The sequence below is a fragment of the Giraffa tippelskirchi genome, chromosome 8 (assembly GCF_054371585.1).
Source record: "Giraffa tippelskirchi isolate mGirTip1 chromosome 8, T2T-mGirTip1v1.2.pri, whole genome shotgun sequence".
Classification (NCBI taxonomy): Eukaryota; Metazoa; Chordata; class Mammalia; order Artiodactyla; family Giraffidae; genus Giraffa; species Giraffa tippelskirchi.
This window is the reverse complement of record NC_137282.1, coordinates 84364938-84382988: the sequence shown is the minus strand read 5'-3', so window position 1 is coordinate 84382988 and position 18051 is coordinate 84364938. Positions and strand designations below refer to the sequence as shown.

Below are 18051 nucleotides of genomic sequence, written 5' to 3'. Positions count from 1 at the left end.
CACCGAAGTATAATAAAAATATAGAAGTGGCAAATATAAGACATGTGTTCCAAGAAGTGTGGCTGTGAAGGGAATGAGAAACAGCAGCTGTTAAATAGAGTGAGGGACAAGGAAGTAAGGATATTGTTGCGTTTCTTTAGCACACAGGAGATCAAACCATGTTTAAGATGGGAAGTGCATCATAAAGACTAAAACACAGTCCAGAGCACAGAGTGAGTGCTTAATAACTGTTTCTTACTTGATGGAAGTGAAGGAGTCATTGATTAATGGAGCAGGGTCTATAAGAAAGCAGGCATGTCATGAACCAAGAATGGCAGTTAGTATTGGTAAGAACGACATTTTTCCAGAGAATCAGAGGCAAAGGAAATAAAGGAAGCAAGATGTAAGGAGGTTTTAAGTTAGAAAAAAAGGTAAATGGGGATGGTCAAGTAGAGTGTTCTCCATGATCTTGGTAAAATAAAAGGTAAACTATCTGTGGTGAACGAGGAGGGAGTGAGAGGGCCCGGGAATGTGGGGAGCTTTTAAACAACTAATATGGTAAACGTGATAAGGTCTCAGTGAGAGCAGATTCTGAAGGAGCCTGTGTTTAGTTAGGTGTAAATGATTGTGCCCGGGCAGACAATTGCTAGGGACTCCATCAAATATACACTTAGATTGTTCTTAGTGGAGAGTTTATCAGCCCAGACTCTGGAAACACCAGACAATTGCTAGAGGTTTTTGTCCCATTTGGATGAACAATAGCCATATGTCGACCTACGCAGGTGTAGAGAAGACAAAAGTTTATATTCCACATTGCCAGTTCAATGGCTAAATCTTGGGGCAGTTCAGTTCAGTTCAGTCACTCAGTCGTGTCTGACTCTTTGCGACCCCATGAACCGCAGCACGCCAGGCCTCCCTATCCATCACCAACTGCTGGAGTCTACCCAAACCCATGTCCATTGAGTCGGTGATGCCATCCAACCATCTCATCCTCTGTCGTCCCCTTCTCCTCCTGCCCTCAATCTTTCCCAGTATCAGGGTCTTTTCCAATGAGTCAGCTCTTCGCATCAGGTGGCCGAAGTATTGGAGTTTCAGCTTCAACATCAGTCCTTCCAATGAACACCCAGGGCTGATCTCTTTTAGGATGGACTGGTTAGATCTCTTTGCAGTCCAAGTGACTCTCAAGAGTCTTCTCCAACACCACAGTTCAAAAGCATCAATTCTTGGGGCAGGCACATAATAATTCCCCAATAAATAACTGAAGACCTTATAAAATTCAAAATATGATTTCAAAATAACTCAAGTCAGGATAGCTCAGTAATGATTTTTATTTGTCGCCTCCCTCATCCTTATGTGATCATCTTTTATGTTTATACTATGCTTCAGACTTTTCAAGATGCTTCTGATACATATCAGCTCATCTAATCTTTAAACCTTTATGAAATAGTTGGGGTCATACCACTCCCGTTCGATAGATAGAAAAACTAAATCACATGGAAATTAAATGATTTGTTGAAGATAAAGGACTGTTTGGTGTAAAGCTGGTGGTGAAATCAATTTTCTAACATCTGACACAATTCTAAGACATCCCAACAAAATCATAATTAGAAATTAAGTCCACGGTCAAGGTTTTATGGCAATTGGAGATGATATGATACATTGTTTTTAGGGGTGTTTTAATATTTATTTTATTTATTTGGCTGTACCAGGGCTTAGTTGCAGCACATGTGATCTTTGACCTTTCAGTTGTGGCATGCGAACTCTTAGTTGTGGCATACGGGATCTAGTTCCCTAATCAGGGATCAAGCCCGGGCCCCCTGCATTGGGAGTGTGGTGTCTTAGCCACTGGACCACCAGGGAAGTCCTCATAGTATTTTTGGTTTTCTTAAGGAATCCATGGATTGAAAAGGAAATCCAGAACCACAACTCAAGATGCTCCTTAGACCTCGTGGACCGTGAAAGCTACAAGCATCTTCTTAATTAAAAGTCATCAATGTCAGAATCTAAGGGGTAGATTTCCTGAGTCCTCATAGATCTTTACATTACAAGAGTATTGTCACAATACCAGGAACCAGTATTTATTTTAAAAAAAAAATCTCAAGTACAAGGTTTGTGAAATAACACAATTTCCATTTTCTATTATATAAGTACACTACCACTGTCAAAGTTTCTTCATTAATTATCCCCTCTCCTTCTCCCCACTCATTCTTCCCTTCTCCTTCAATTCTGCTTTTCCATTTATAGTTTTAGATCCTGACATAATGTCACCACTTTGGGTAGCTGGTGTTTCAGTGAACCTGGAACCATCCTTCAGGGCGGGGCAGATAACCCCTGGGCACTGCTGGCAGACTCCTGGAGGCCCCTGCCAGGCATTTCCTCCTAGTAAAATGGCCCAAGTGTTCCACCCATGTGTCAGAGCACATGACTTGTACAAGGCCTTTACTAAGCTCCCAAAATTAAAGAGAATGAAAAATTCAAATTGGAGGTTGTTAACTTCCCAGATTCTTGAGAGCTGTTTTCATGTTCTAGACAATTTTGCAATTTCTCTCCCCTTCGTTTACAACTCTTCCCATTTTTCTGTAACCGGTATGAACTGCTCTTTACTGCAAGTATGGTCAGTTCTCTTTTGTTTTAAAGTATTAGTTATATTTTAAAATTATGGTTAAGAATTTTATCATCAAACTTATTACTTCTCTTGTAGAAGTTCAAATGTTACAACTAGGTGTAAGTCAAACTCCCATGCAGCTTTTTAGCAAAATGGCCAGCACCTACTTGAAGCCTTAGTTCAGTTCAGTGCAGTCGCTCAGTCATGTCCAACTCTTTGCGACCCCATGGACTGCAGCATGCCAGGCCTCCCTGTCCATCACCAACTCCCGCAGCTTACTCAAACTCATGTCCATTGAGCCAGTGATGCCATCCAACCATCTCATCCTCTGTTGTCCCCTTCTCCTCCCACCTTCAATCTTTCCCAGCATCAAGGTCTTTTCCAATGAGTCAGTTCTGCGCATCAGGTGGCCAAAGTATTGGAGTTTCAGCTTCAGCATCAGTCCTTCCAATGAATATTCAAGACAGGATTTCCTTTAGGATGGTCTAGTTGGATCTCCTTGCTGTCCAAGGGACTCTCAAGAGGCTTCTCCAAAACCAGAGTTTAAAAGTATCAATTCTTCAGTGCTCAGCTTTCTTTATAGTCCAAGTCTTACATCCATACATGACTACTGAAAAAACCATAGCTTTGACTAGACGGACCTTTGCTGGCAAAGTAATGTCTTTGCTTTTTAATCTGCTGTCTAGGTTGGTCATAATTTTTCTTCCAACGAGCAAGCATCTTTTAATTTCATGGCTGCAGTCACCATCTGCAGTAATTTTGGAGCCCAAGAAAATAAAGTCTGTCACTGTTTCCATTGTTTCCCTGTCTATTTTTGCCATGAAGCGATGGGACCAGATGCCATGATCTTAGTTTTCTGAATGTTGAGCTTTAAGCCAACTTTTTCACTCTCCTCTTTCACTTTCATCAAGAGGCTCTTTAGTTCTTCTTCGCTTTCTGCCATAAGGGTGGTCTCATCTGCATAGCTGAGGTTATTGGTATTTCTCTTGGCAAACTTGATTCCAGCTTGTGCTTCATCCAGTCCAGCATTTCTTATGATGTACTCTGCATAGAAGTTAAATAAGCAGCATGACAATATACTTAAGGCCTTAAGCCTTTAGCTCCTATTAAAAGGCCCAGGAACATAATTCTGAACCTGACTTGGAATGAGAGTGGGCAGTAGGATATAAATTTACCTGCTTGGCTCACTGCAACCGAGCTGTCCTGTACTGTCCAGTAGTCTTGCTCTGTCTGCTACTGTGAGGCCCATATCCCTGCACATTTCTCTGAGGAAGACATTCCAAATGGTCTTTTCAATTCTTATAAAGCCACAGACTACCTAGGCAATATTGATATCCCTGAGACTTGAGGGATAAGACCCAAATATATAGATAGACAGATAGATTGATCAGAGTTTTGGTTGTTAACTCTCAAATTATACATTTCTAATTCTTGATACCAACTAAATTCTAAACTTATTGTTCTTTCCCATTGTTTTATTTCATATATTTTAGATCTTTTCATGATTTTATTTCAAGCTCCTCAATTCCAAATCATGAGACATTTTTTTCCCTGTCAATCTGTATCAGTCATCCATCTTTGGGGGCCCATTTTCCACTAACTCCTGGATGTCTACTTTCCTGCTATCTGATTGTCAAATTCTGAAACATATATCCGAAACACGACTTTATTTGAATTTCTTTATAGATTATTTTATAGTCTCCAGAGTTAATATTGCCCTAATAAAACTGAAAACATTTGTTCAGTATTTCACTAGGAGTAAAAGCACCAATTAGAAAAGCTGGACTTATGAAAACGTGTTAGTATGTCCATTTGAACTTATCCATAATTTCTATCTCATGACTTTAAGAGTATGGACAGAACATAGCAGAAAGGGCACAAACATCATAAGATATCATCACTCCAAATCTTTGTTGTGATGAGACAGAACTGAGGAGCATACACTAGCCTGACAATATCAACTAAGTTTTATATTCTGGCTAAGTTTGAATTCCATCTCTGTTGCTTACTGACTCTCTGAAATTGGGTAGTTTTCTTACTTATCAAATGGAAACTAGATAACAAATACCCAAAGAAGTGTTATGTAAGTTAAATAAAATTCCATATGCAAAATGCCTAAAATGGTTCCTACCAAAAAAAAAAGATTTATTAATGTTATAATTAATCTCAGAAATTTCCTATAGATTTATTGTTTCTGTTTCTTCTTTACTTGCTTTATTATAATTCAATATCCATTCTTTTCTTCCATCACATCAGACTAGGTTTTTGCTTTTGAGAATTCTGATATTATTAATTATATTTTGGCACATTTTTTTGAAGTTTACATTAAGATTTTAGAGCCAATCATATTATAGTAAGGGAAGTCTACCTGTTTTTTGCCTCCCTGAAAAACTAAGATGCTTTTCCTTAGTATTATTTTGTATGCATGCAAATATATTCCTTGTAGTATTTGAAAGTGACCATAGATTTTGCAAAGCAAAATATCCCATTGCTAAATACTAGTGTAACATAGGAATACCTTACTGTGTGTTCCCTCAAGCTTAATGAAGAACAAGACACTTACAGTTTAGTGTCTCATTTAGCCTGTCAGATTATCTCTAACAGTTTTCCAAAAGTAATTTGAAAATACAACCCATCCAATTCTTCATCTCCTGGCTCTCCTTTCCGCTGGTTTGACTGCGCCCTCAGGCACGCCCTCTGGTGGTTGTGGTGAGATGGCTGTCATAGGTCCCTGAGGACCCCTTGGAGTTACAAGTCCAGGCAATCACACCACTTTCTGGACAGCTCAAGTTATTATAACCAGGGAAGGGGGAGTAGATGCCCGGCAAGAAGAAGAACAGGGGCTTGCCCCAGCGGCCCGATCAGAAAGCCTCCTAATCCTGTGTAAAGATAAACCCGTAGCACATGGAGTTCAGGGTAGGTTGGGTTCTAGTCTACTCAGTTCGGCATTCCCCAAACCATGCCTATAATTTCTCACCTTCAGGCCTTAGATCACTCTCATGAGATGGAGTCTCCCACTTGGCAAAACATTTTCCGTGAAAAGATGTCACAAATAGCTAATAAATAATTTTTCTTCTCTTTGGGTAATGGTTTATTAGGGCTTCCTTGGTAGCTCAGTTGGTAAAGAATCTGCTTGCTGTGCAAGAGACCCAAATTCGATCCCTGAGTCAGGAAGATACTCTGGAGAAGGAAATGGGTACGCGCTAGAGTATTCTTTCCTGGGAAATCCCATGGGCAGAGGAGCCTGGCGGGCTACAGTCCATGGGATTGCAAGAATCGGACTCAACTTGGTGACTAAACCACCATTGATTTATTAATATCCATTCACAGTGGCTTATTCTTTTTGTGTAAAGCTTTCAAGTCACTTATGATTCTATCAAACCATATTATTTATAAATTAAAATAACAAGCTGCATTTTCATCTGTCTCATTCACTAGGATTTTCAATATTTGTTTTATGAAAGAAGAGGTAAGTAATAGTACCTTAGATAAATGGTCCTGGGACATTGGTAAATGATTTAAGAACAACAATAAACCCATAAAAATAGATCCTGATCTCACATCTAATTCCAAAATAAATTACTAATAATTTTAAAAGTTAAATGTAAAAAAATGAATCCAATGAGAAATAGGAGAAAATATAAGGTTAATAATTATGTGTTCTCAGGATAGGGAAGGCCTTCCTAAATGTAACTCTAGTGACAAATTATCCATGAAAAAATTTACGAATCTAATTCAAGAAAAAGTAGTTAGCCTTAAATATCAAAAAACTTTAACTTTATGACAAAAAGACAAAAATATTTCTAACATATAAATGTAATCAGAAATTTTCATTTATCAGATTTATAAGGGAACTAATTATCCCTACCTCAATCCCCCAAAAAATGGCTGGCAAAAGAAAACATGAGCTAATCCTGTGAGATTTTCTCCTGTCAAGGAATGTCACAAGTCGGGGGTGTAGGGGCTAGACAATTTTTAAAACTCCTAGAGGACTATGATAGTGAGGAGAGAGTGAAGTGAAATGAGGTTGCTTAGTCGTGTCCGACTCTTTGTGACCCCATGGACTATAGCCAGGCTCTAATAATTACCATAAGAGAGACAGAAATATCTAAAAGGAATTAGGAAACTTTTTGTATAAAATATAAGCAGTAGAAAAGTGGTTGCCAGGGGCAGAGTTGGGTGGAAAAAGGAGAAGTGGTTGGTCAAAGGGTAGAAACTTTCATTTATAAGATGCATAAAGTCTAAGGATCTAAAACAGAACATGGTGACTACAGTTGATAACACTATATCGTATAATTGGAATTTGTTAAAAGAGTAGAACTTAAGTATTCTCGTCACCCTTCCCAAAAAGATAAATATGTGAACTGATAGATATTAATTAACTTGGTGGGGAGAAACCTTTCACAACATATATGTGTATCAAATCATCACATTATACAGTTTAAATATCTTAAAATTTTATTTGTCAGTTATATATCAGTAAACTGGGTGGTGGGGTTGGGGAGAAATGGAACATTTAAAAATCTATGTCCCGTGATACTGAGAGTATTAATTCTTTAAAACATTAATTCAACTTACAATGCATTTCCTTCATTATTATGTTTAAAATCCTCATTTCTGCATACTTGAAATGGTCAGTTATTGCATGATGAAGATTTGTCTTAATTCACAGTATTTTTTGTTTTGCTTCTTAGGTACCAACAAAGGACCAATGACTTTCTCAACGACTGCCCTACCGCCACCTCCACCATCCCATCCGGCCAGCCAACCACCATTGCCAGCGTCTCACCCAACACAATTGCCAGCCCCAAGTCTACCTCCCAGAAACATTAAACCTCCCTTAGACCTCAAGTAAGCAAAAGATCCTTTTGCCATTTCTTTGTCAATCTCTTGTCAGTAATTTTCAAACTATGCTTGGCTGAGTGCTGAGGGTTCCATGTGACTCTGGTGGAGCCACAAAAGTAGTCAGTTAGCAGGGAAAAGAGATGGCTTAGCAAGCTGCTCTCACACCTCCATATCCTTTAGCAATTCTTATTTATCTGTTTTGGCAATGGCTTTCCCCTTAAGAGTTCATTTGAGGAAAATTTCTAGAGCCTTTTTAGAAGTTCTGAAGCATTCTTCAGGTCAGCACAACCACCATCTCCTTAACCTTCATCATCATTTTTACCACCACTACCATTAGCATCACTGCCACCAACATTTTCATCATCACCATCATTACCACCAATACCACCACCATTATCATCACCACCGCCATATTTTACTGGCTGTCTGTAATGTGCTAGGCACTTTATGTATATAGTCCTTATGACTTCATCGAGTGGATAGTGTTTTCATCATTTCACAGATGAGTAAATGGAACTTTACAGAGGTTAAGTAACTCTCAATAGCAGACTCTCAATAGCAGTCTGAGTCCACTGTATACTTTTAACCACTCTGCTAAATAACCTCCTATAAGTAAAAAAAAAATGAAGGTTTTCTCTGAGTAATCAGATTTCTGACTGTGTATGAAAAAAATAGGAAACTTATTCAAGCCCACTCTCACTTTTCTTAGATGGTACTTTTTAGAAATGTCAGAACTGTATATGTTGTTATGCGCAGGCTCTTTATCCGTGATATACCAGAAGAGCTGGTTGAGAAAAAAACAAGCAGAAGACTGGGATAGAATGAAATGTTGTTTTAAAGAGAAACAGACAATGGCAAGCACAGATTCTGTTGGCAAGTCAGAGTAGATCTTCTATTTCTTCTTCTAAAAAATTGTTTTGCATGATTGTCCTTTACCACAAATATGCCAAAAATATTTAGCTACAGTTGTTTTTCACTTCAGTCCCCTACCAGATTGATGTTCATTGCATCTAAAGTACTTAATACCCATAATCCTTATGATAGACTCAATTAATATCATGTCTGATTGACAGCTTTCCTTCAATGGTGATAATTACAATTTAGAGCAGGAGTTGAAAATACACTTGTCATGGGTAGCCAGTGCTATGTTTCACTTTATTAGGCTTTGATGGGGGGTGAGGGGGTGCTGTTGGTTAAAAGCAGAACTCCAACTGACAAGAAGTTGTTAGAGCAGTTTACTATCTTACATACAACCTGCATTTTACATTTATGTTAACCACATGCCCTTCCAGGCATTCGAGTTTATGAATCCTAGTTTATGACAACCAGCTACCAAAGGAGAATATGAGCCATTTGCCTACTAACATATGTGTCGAATAAATAGTAACTTAATTAAAATAACTAATATGTGCTCTTATATAAACTTGATTTCTGTATGAATTACTTTCTTTTCATGTGTATTAAATCCTGTGTCTTTATCCTACTCTGAAGAATTTAACCCATTAGATTTTGATCTCAGTACTTTTGAGGCTTATTATATGACTCTATCCCAGCAGATGGCTTTAATTAGGCTTCTGGATCCTGTGTAATTCTAGTGAGAAATTTCAGTAAATACATTGAGTATGAATTCCGGATAATTTATAAGGCAAAAGACTGGTAATTCATTGACTGAAATCATGGAGGAGGGTTTATCACTATTCCTGTTGTTTTAGAGTCCCCAAGACCAGTCCTACGTTTGGTGATCAACCGCAAGGACACACAGGACTTAGCATACAGGAGTACTCATGGCTAAGATTTATCCGAGTCATACTCTTCTTCTAAACTTGGCAGTGGACAGAGTAAAACCGCTCCTTTCTCTAGCTACAAAAATGCAATATACGTGTGGTATTGCTTCCCAGGGAAGCCTATTAGAGTCATCTTTCTATAGAAAGCTGCCACCTAGGCACCTTCTTCCTAGCAACTACCAAAATACCAGACTTCTAGAAGTAAAGCAGGTGTTCACCATAAGTCGTGTTGTTTATACAGTCTAGGCACAGCAAAGCACTCTTAACATTAGGCAACTTTTCCTGTCAGTGCAAGGAATGCTTTAGAAGCTGAGTTCCCAGATATAAGCCAACAGACCATCTTGGAAGAAGATTCTTTTTAAAATAGCAGTTTCAGGCCTGCTACGCTGACTTTTTTCTGTAAACCTGTCCCCTAGAATCCACTGGGATAAGATAAGGAATACAAAGCTGTCGAAGGAAGAAAGAATTTCAAAGAGACCAGTAGCCTGGACTATTGCATCCTACCGATGCTGGTCAATTTCCCACATTTGTAGGAAATTCTTACAAAGTCAGAAAGAGTCCACCAACCAACCAGGTTCAAATTTTTGCTTGTAACATTGCTTACACCAGAAATTAGCAAAATCCATCAGTTGTAATAAATTTAACTTCATCCTTATTTCTATTTTATTAAGGACTCCTAATTCAAAAGTCTGATTCATTTAAGAGTTACCAACTCCTCAAAATGTATACTCTCAGAAAAAAAAGATGCTGAGAAACAAGAATTTGGATATTACATTGCCTGAATACGCTGGAACTGTCACATCTAAAAGTTAAATGTCAGATGAAGATGAAAGCTAAGGGATGTCTGTAAGATGATTATTTTTTCAAAAGTAAAAATGTGGTATATGGTGTAAGACTTTCAGGCTCCCATCAGAGAGCCCAAGTAAAATCCAAAATGAAGAAATATCTAGGTTTGAAACTTTTCCCCAAGCAGGGGAAGCTAGAAAAGACACAAAGAGGAAATGAAAGTAAAATGAGTCTTGATAGTCAGGCTCACAAACTTATATTTCATGTGAGAGGGAAATTTGTGGGATGATCTTTAAGTAAAATTGTGAAAGATGGGTGCCTCTGTGCTTTTCTTTGCACCACCACCCTGCTAGTAATTATTTTGTGAGGCACCACTTTGTGCCTTTGTAATAGAAGTTCAGGAAATATCAGTGAGCAAAATAAAGATCCCTACTCACATAAAGCAGGGGGCAAGAGACATAATGGAAAAAATAATAAACTAGTAAAAGATATAGAATGTTAGGAAATATCAAGTGATATGGGATAAAGTAGAACAGGTTAGGTGGTGTAGTGTGAGGCATGGGGACAGTGTGTTGCAACTTTAAAAGGAGACATGAGGGTCGCTCCCCTTATAGGAAGTTATACTTGAGAAAAGACTCAAGGAAGTGAAGGCGTTAAAGCATGCAGATATCTGGAGGAAGAACTTTCTAGTCAGAGAGGACAGACAGAACAAAGTCCGCGAATATCTAGGGGCTCGAAAAGAGGTAACTGAGGCTGGAGTAGATGGAAGGTATAGTAGAGACAGTCTCATACAGGCCCTGCAGGTTGTGATAGAGATGATGGCTCTTATCCTAAGTGACATGGGAAACGCTGAAGCGCTTGAGTGGAGCAGTGATGTTTTTCAGGCTCACGTTTTGTGACTATTACCTTAATAGCTGTCTGAAAAAAGGTAGTAGGCAAATGTTGAAGAAGGGAAACCAGTTAGGCAGATCCTACAGAAATGCAGACAAGATAGTCTAACCAGGATGGTGCAGTGGAGATGATGACAGGGGTCCAGATTCTGGATGTACTTTGAAGGTAGAGACCACAGAATTTGGACTTAGGGTATGAAAGGAAAAGAGGATCCAGGGCGGCTCCAAGGTTCTGAGCCAGAGTAACTCCAAGGATGATGTGTCCATAACTGAATGAGATTGGCTGAAGGTGAGCAAGTTTGGGCGTGGGGAAAGTCAGGACAGCACAGCTGTGCAAAGCTGTGGAGGCAGCTTTGAGGAGGCAATTAGGTGTAAGAAGTGAAGATTGGAAGGGAGTTCTGAGTTATAAATATATGTTTGTCATGGGCATCTACTCCATGCTTCAAGTCAGACACTGTTAGGATCACAGAGGAAGTGCATTCCTAGAACCAAGGATTAGAACAAGAACCAGTGCTCAGGTGAGGGACTGGCTCCCCAGAGGCATAAATGACTGATAAGGTTCACATTTCCCCCCAGGGTGTAGAGTCTGTGTTGCTTAAGGCAAGGAAAAGACCTTCTAATGTGGATCAAAGAAAGAATTTCAGGAGATCACATGGCCTTTATTACCTGCCTACTTCCCAAAAGTCACTTGTAATTATATCATTCAGGTCAGAATCCCTTAAGAATGTAAAGAATTGGAGGCAGGTGATAATTTAAAATAATAAACATATTTTAAAAGAAAGTAGTTGAAGCCAAAGTTATACTGCATTTTAAATTGTATTGTTTCCCCACCTAGTGGTCAGAAAGCAGCTAGTGCCATTTTCTATTTTATTCAGATGTCTGAAGAGGAACTGAAATGGGTCAGAAGAGCTCGTTTATCATTTTCAGTGTTCAAATCAACTTCTTTAGGATAACGTATTCCTTGGTGCCACTTGAAAAAATTAATAATAATTTTAACAATATAACTAATTCTTCATATGAATATAGAACCAATAGTTCAATATTTTAGTATACAAAGCGAATTACATGGTTATTAATAGTAATGAGACAGGAAAAGTGAAGTAATAAGAAATAATAACTAATGGAAATGACTAAGGTTGAAAAAGGAAAGTTTAACCAGATCTTACCTTGAGGTCATTCTTACTCAGTGTGAGATTTTTCTGGCTCTAAAATTAGAGGAAATGTAAGAATTCACCATTGTAACCTTTTTTATTAGTTAGAAATATTTAACATTTTCTGGAATTTGAGACTTGCCATATCAGTCATGTACTCCCAGACAGAGTTACCTAAGTCCAATGGCTTAAACAAGTCATCATAGTTGTATAATTTCTCATGCATTAAATACAGGAAGACGTGTTCCAAAGAAAAATTCACTGGATTTCATTTTAAGTGAGGGCAGGCATAGAACAAAGTGTCACTTAGATTTCCTCTGTCTTTAAAAATCAAACTGACAAATGCTAAAGTCACGGGATAAAGGTCATGAATGGCAAATAAGGTATAAGGGTCAAGAGCTTCCCATCTTTAAAAGTCAGGAAATAGAACTGTAATAGCTTTCTGAGCACGACAGTCATAACATTAAATTTATTTTGCTATTCTTTTTTAATTCTGTATGCTAAAGTAGAAAAACAAAGAACTACAGTGAAAGACTTTGAATAAACGTCCTTACTGTAACAACTGATAAGCCTCCTTTTCTTCTTCACCCGCTCCTTCTGCTTCAATTTCTAGGACTTGGGTTGTGACTAGTTTTGTTGATTGTCTGTTTCTCTTTGTTTGGCTTTTCTCAATGCCTGTAACACTTTTTTTTTTTTTTGAACGATTGGTGACAGTTTGATCGGGGTCTGTCCATGACACTCACCTCCTTCTCCCCCTCATCTTTCTTCCTTGTATTCTTCACTGTTATTCCTATTCTTAACATTATTTCACATTTAGTGAATATTTTGCTGTTCTATATGTGTTGAATTCAGACCTCTATAAAACTAAAATGGAGACGCTATAATGTTGGGTCCATGAATATATGAATATATGTGTGCATGTAAACATTATCTACAAGGAATAAATGGTTTACATTAAGTACAAGTACATATGTATGAGCATGATACACAGATCTTCATTTTGCAAATATTTGTTACTCTTCCATGTGTTTCAGGAAGTTAACTGCAAGTCCAGTAGTCTTTTTAACTTAATATTATTTTCAAAAATAATAAACAGTTTGCTTTAGTAATAAATGCTAGTTTCTTAGTGTTACTAAGACAGCACTGATTTAGTCAAAAGTCCTAAACCTGACAAGAATTATTCTAACAGCTTCCTATTATTATGACAGTCATAATAATAAATTAACTAACAAAGACATAATCTCGTCATACCAAGGGTTTATGGTCTCATAGTAGGAATAGAGACCTGCAAGTAATTGCTGTATAACTACATTAATCCAGAATAGTCTCTGTAGTGAGCAATGTATGACATATGGAAGTAGCAACTGCATGAGCTTGGGAGAGTTGAGATAACTTCACAGAGGAAGGAGTGTTTAAGAAGAATCTTAAAGATTAAGGAGGGCCTCCACAGGGGATGATGAGAAGGGAGGATTACTCCAGAGAAGACCAATAGTGTGGGACAAGCATGGAGGAACAATAAACCAGTGTTCAGAGAATAAGTGAATTCAGTGTTAATATCTGAAAAGAAGATGATGTAAGAAGAGAAAATATGAAAAATAAAACTGTAAAAGAGCAGAACTGATCCTAAGGTCCTGTACACTATGAAAAGGACAATAGACTTTATTCTACACAATGTCAATGTAGTTTGATGTCTGAGGTGTTTTACATCTTATGCTCTTAATTAATACTCAATTTACTAAAGTTAATAATGCAAAGGCCTAATTTATTTTAAGTACTTAAATTCACATAACTTGCTATGCTATTTATATACCCGGTAATTTTTATTTCAATAAAAATGATTATTTTCAGGGGGATCTTTGATCAATGATTGGACAACTCAGACTAAATTCTTTCATATCAATACTTATGCTTATAATAAATTTAAGTAATTAAACTCCTCTACACGTTTGACATTACGTGTATGAATTTACATACTGAATTTTATTTTTAAGCATTTCTGATGCCTGACTGAACAAATTTCATAACTTTACTCAGCAAAACCCTCCCAAGAACTTGTAAACAAATCATAAATCTATTAAACAGTATCCAGTTCCTTTAAATAATCCAATTGCATTTACAATTGGATCTGTCAGATACTTTTAAAGAAACATATTTATTTTAAAAAATGTTAAGCATATAAAAGGCAAGGAGAATAATATAATGAGTACCTATATACCCCTCCCCAACTTCAACAATTATAAGCTCACCACCAATCTTGTTTTATCTAAACACTACCCACTTCCCTCATCTCATATTATTTTGAAACTAATATCGAACATCATATAATTACATTCGTAAATATTTCAGTAGGTATTCCTAAAAATAGACCCTTTGTATTCATATAAAACATCAAGCCACTATTCGGTTGTCTCTTAAATCCTGTGTGGCTTTTTTTGTTTGTTTGAGTAAGAATCCAAGCGAAGTCTATGGCTTATATGATTTGCAATTCTCTTTCAAGCTATAGGTTCCCCTTGTATTACTTTCTTTTTACTTATTGCAGTTTCTTTGTTGAATACATCAAGTTGTTGGTGGGCATTATAGTTGCCCCCAGTCTACATTGTGCTGATTGCTTCCTTATAGTAAGCTTATGTGTTCCCCATTCCTCTGTAAACTTGTTGTTGGCTATAGACAAGCATTTGATCAAATTTCGTTCTATTTTCTAAATGTGTTTCTTTCTTTGTTTAGGTAAGACGTAAGACTCCTTCCTAGGTGATGGTGGATTTTTTTATCAGGAGCTCATAGTTTTAGCTGGCTCTGTTTTGCGAAGCCAGCAATCATAGACATTCAACACTTAAGAGTCCTTACTTTTCAACTAAAATGATAAGCTTAACTCATGAATATCTAATGTAACAAATTTCTTAAACATAACAAACACTTAAAATATTGAACATACATTATTGTCCCAATGATTAGAAAACTTATTTCACAGATATTTGTATCATGGGTTTGAATTACTTCATCCTTTCTGTATATGATTCTGAATCTTCTAAGATCTAAAAAGGCCAACTAAGAAAAACAGGTGTCATGTCATGATCAATCTCACTGGGCCTTCACATTTACCTAGATAGTAAGCTATGCATATATGTTAATTTTTAAATGTTCATTTTTTTAAGTGAATTTATTAGATAAAAGTTTATGACTACACATTTGTATCTAAGGCATTTCTTCCAGAGTCACAAGGACAACCACTAAGCCTTTTTTATGGCCTCAGTGATAACAAAGCTCTTCCTGTTCACATTCTTCAAATGGTATTAATTTCACATTAGAAAGATCACTTTGGCAGCTGCATAAAGAAGGGACTTTAAGGGTAGAAAAGATGAAGCACAATTGTCATTACTAGAAGACTATCCAGAAGGCCACTGCAGGGGTCCACACTAGTGATGGTAGAATCCTGCTCTTGTGTCTAGCAGGACAGGGGAGAGAGATGGAAGGGGAAGTGTATTATCAGTTCAGTCCAGCTGAGTCGCTCAGTCGTGTCTGACTCTTTGCGACCCCATGAACTGCAGCACGCCAGACCTCCCTGTCCATCACCAACTCACGGAGTCCACCCAAACCCATGTCCATCAAGTCAGTGATACCATCCAACCATCTCATCCTCTGTCGTCCCCTTCTCCTCCTGCCCCCAATCCTTCCCAGCATTAGGGTCTTTTCCAATGAGTCAACTCTTCACATGAGGTGGCCAAAGGATTGGAGTTTCAGCTTCAATATCAGTCCTTCCAATGAACACCCAGGACTGATCTCCTTTAGGTTGGATTGATTGGATCTCCTTGCAGTCCAAAGGACTCTCAAGAGTCTTCTCCAACACCACAGTTCAAAAGCATCAATTCTTTGGCGCTCAGCTTTCTTCACCATCCAACTCTCACATCCATACATGACCACTGGAAAAACCATAGCCTTGACTAGACGGACTTTTGTTGGCAAAGTAATGTCTCTGCTTTTAAACATGCTATCTAGGTTGGCCATAACCTTCCTTCCAAGGAGTAAGCATCTTTTAATTTCATGGCTGCAGTCACCATCAGCAGTGATTCTGGAGCCCCAAAAAATAAAGTCTGACACTGTTTCCACTGTTTCCCCATCTATTTCCCATGAAGTGATGGGACCAGATGCCATGATCTTAGTTTTCCGAACGTTGAGCTTTAAGCCAACTTTTTCACTCTCCTCTTTCACCTTCATCAAGAGGCTCTTTAGTTCTTCTTCACTTTCTGCCATAAGGGTGGTGTCATCCGCATATCTGAGGTTATTGATATTTCTCCCAGCAATCTTGATTCCAGCTTGTGTTTCTCCCAGCCCAACGTTTCTCATGATGTACTCTGCGTATAAGTTAAATAAGCAGGGTGACAATATACAGCCTTGACGTACTCCTTTTCCTGTTTGGAACCAGTCTGTTGTTCCATGTCCAGTTCTAACTGTTGCTTCCTGACCTGCATATAGGTTTCTCAGGAGACAGGTCAGATGGTCTGGTATTCCCATCTCTTTCAGAATTTTCCACAGTTTATTGAAGTGTATTATAGGAGATATTAAATACGTAGAACTGACAGAACTTGATTAATTTGACATAGCACTGTAAAAGAATGAGAACTATAGGCTCTCACTTTTTGAGTGAGGCTTGAGTGGTGAAGTGAATTTGTGGTATAATTCACCAAGGTAAGAAACTGAGTAGGAAAAATAGATTTAGGCTGAGATGAGAGGGCAAAAACTCAGCTTCAGGGATGTTAATATAGAACCATCAGTGGGACATACAAATACAGATAGAAAGATGAATATATAGATAGGTAGATGATAGATAGATGTGTCTGAAACAAAGAATATGAGATTCTCTATGGGCTAGAGATTTCAATGTGAAGTCACCAACATTAAGATATTTTGTGAAGGTGAGGAAGCATATGAGAATATAAGAACATCTAGGGACAAAGGTAGAAGGAAAAAATGAGGAAGCCAAGACAAGAACACAAAAGAACACCATCACTTAAAAGAGAAGTCAGAGGAAACTAACCCACAAAGAAAACTGTGGGATTGAGACCAGAGAGACAAGACATGAGCCAGAAGAGATTTCTCATGGAACCAAGAGAGGCTCCAGGAAGGCAAAATAGCCGATATGGTGTTAAGGGCCACAAGGCAATCAAAGAAGGTGCAGGCCGAGAAGTGTTTAGTGGATTCAGTAATTAAGCTTTTTAAGAGTAGTTTCAGTGAAGGATTAGCGAAGGAAGTTAGATTGCAGTCAATGAAGGGGAGGAGAGCAAGTAAAGTGAGTATGGACAGATTTTCCTACTTGAACTGGGAAGAGGAAGATGTCCTTGTGGTGATGTGTAGAATTTAGAAAGATGAAGAGAAATGTGTGTCCTTTATGAATGAGAGTAACTTGGGCTGAGGGAGGAAACAGTGCAATAAGTCCCTTATATATGAACAAAGTCCATTCTGAGAGGAAGCTCATAAGTCCATTTGTTCTAACCTAGGTTGTAAGTACTACCTTAGGCTGTAACTACAAGCCTCGGTACCCAACTAACACAATGGGCTATATAATACTGTACTGTAATAGGTTTATAATACTTTTAACATAAGTAATACATAAAAAACAAATAAACACAAAAAGTAAAGAAAACATTTTTACTCTTATGGTACAGTATCTTCAAAATACACTAGAACATTACAATAGCTGGCATACAGGGGCTGGTATTGAGTGAACAGGCAAGAAGAGATACTAATTGGAGGAGGGAGAAGACGTGAGAGATAGCAGAGCTGAAGGATCATCAGTAATAGGAGACGGAAGGCAAGCTGCAATTTCACTTACCCCTGATGTAGTTGGATATGCAAACACATATGCACATTTGCATCTTTGAAAGCTTGCCACTTGAAGATTTGTTTGTAGAGGGCTTACTATAGTGAGATATTTAGGGATGGGGAGTGAAAGAAGAACAATAGTAATGATAAATAAATGATATGATATGATGACACATAGAAGAAAAGGAATAAAA

The 18051-nt window shown here is 37.9% G+C and overlaps 1 protein-coding gene across 4 annotated transcripts in view; it reads left to right on the top strand.

Moving 5' to 3' along the window:
- Nucleotides 1-18051, top strand: part of FYB1 (FYN binding protein 1) — a 172610-nt gene that overhangs the window by 111241 nt on the left and 43318 nt on the right. For all 4 annotated transcript variants that reach the window (XM_081524339.1, XM_081524337.1, XM_081524338.1 and 1 more), the window contains one exon: nt 7279-7435. In XM_081524339.1, coding sequence (XP_081380465.1) covers nt 7279-7435 — 157 coding nt within the window. The remainder of the gene's footprint in view (nt 1-7278; nt 7436-18051) is intronic.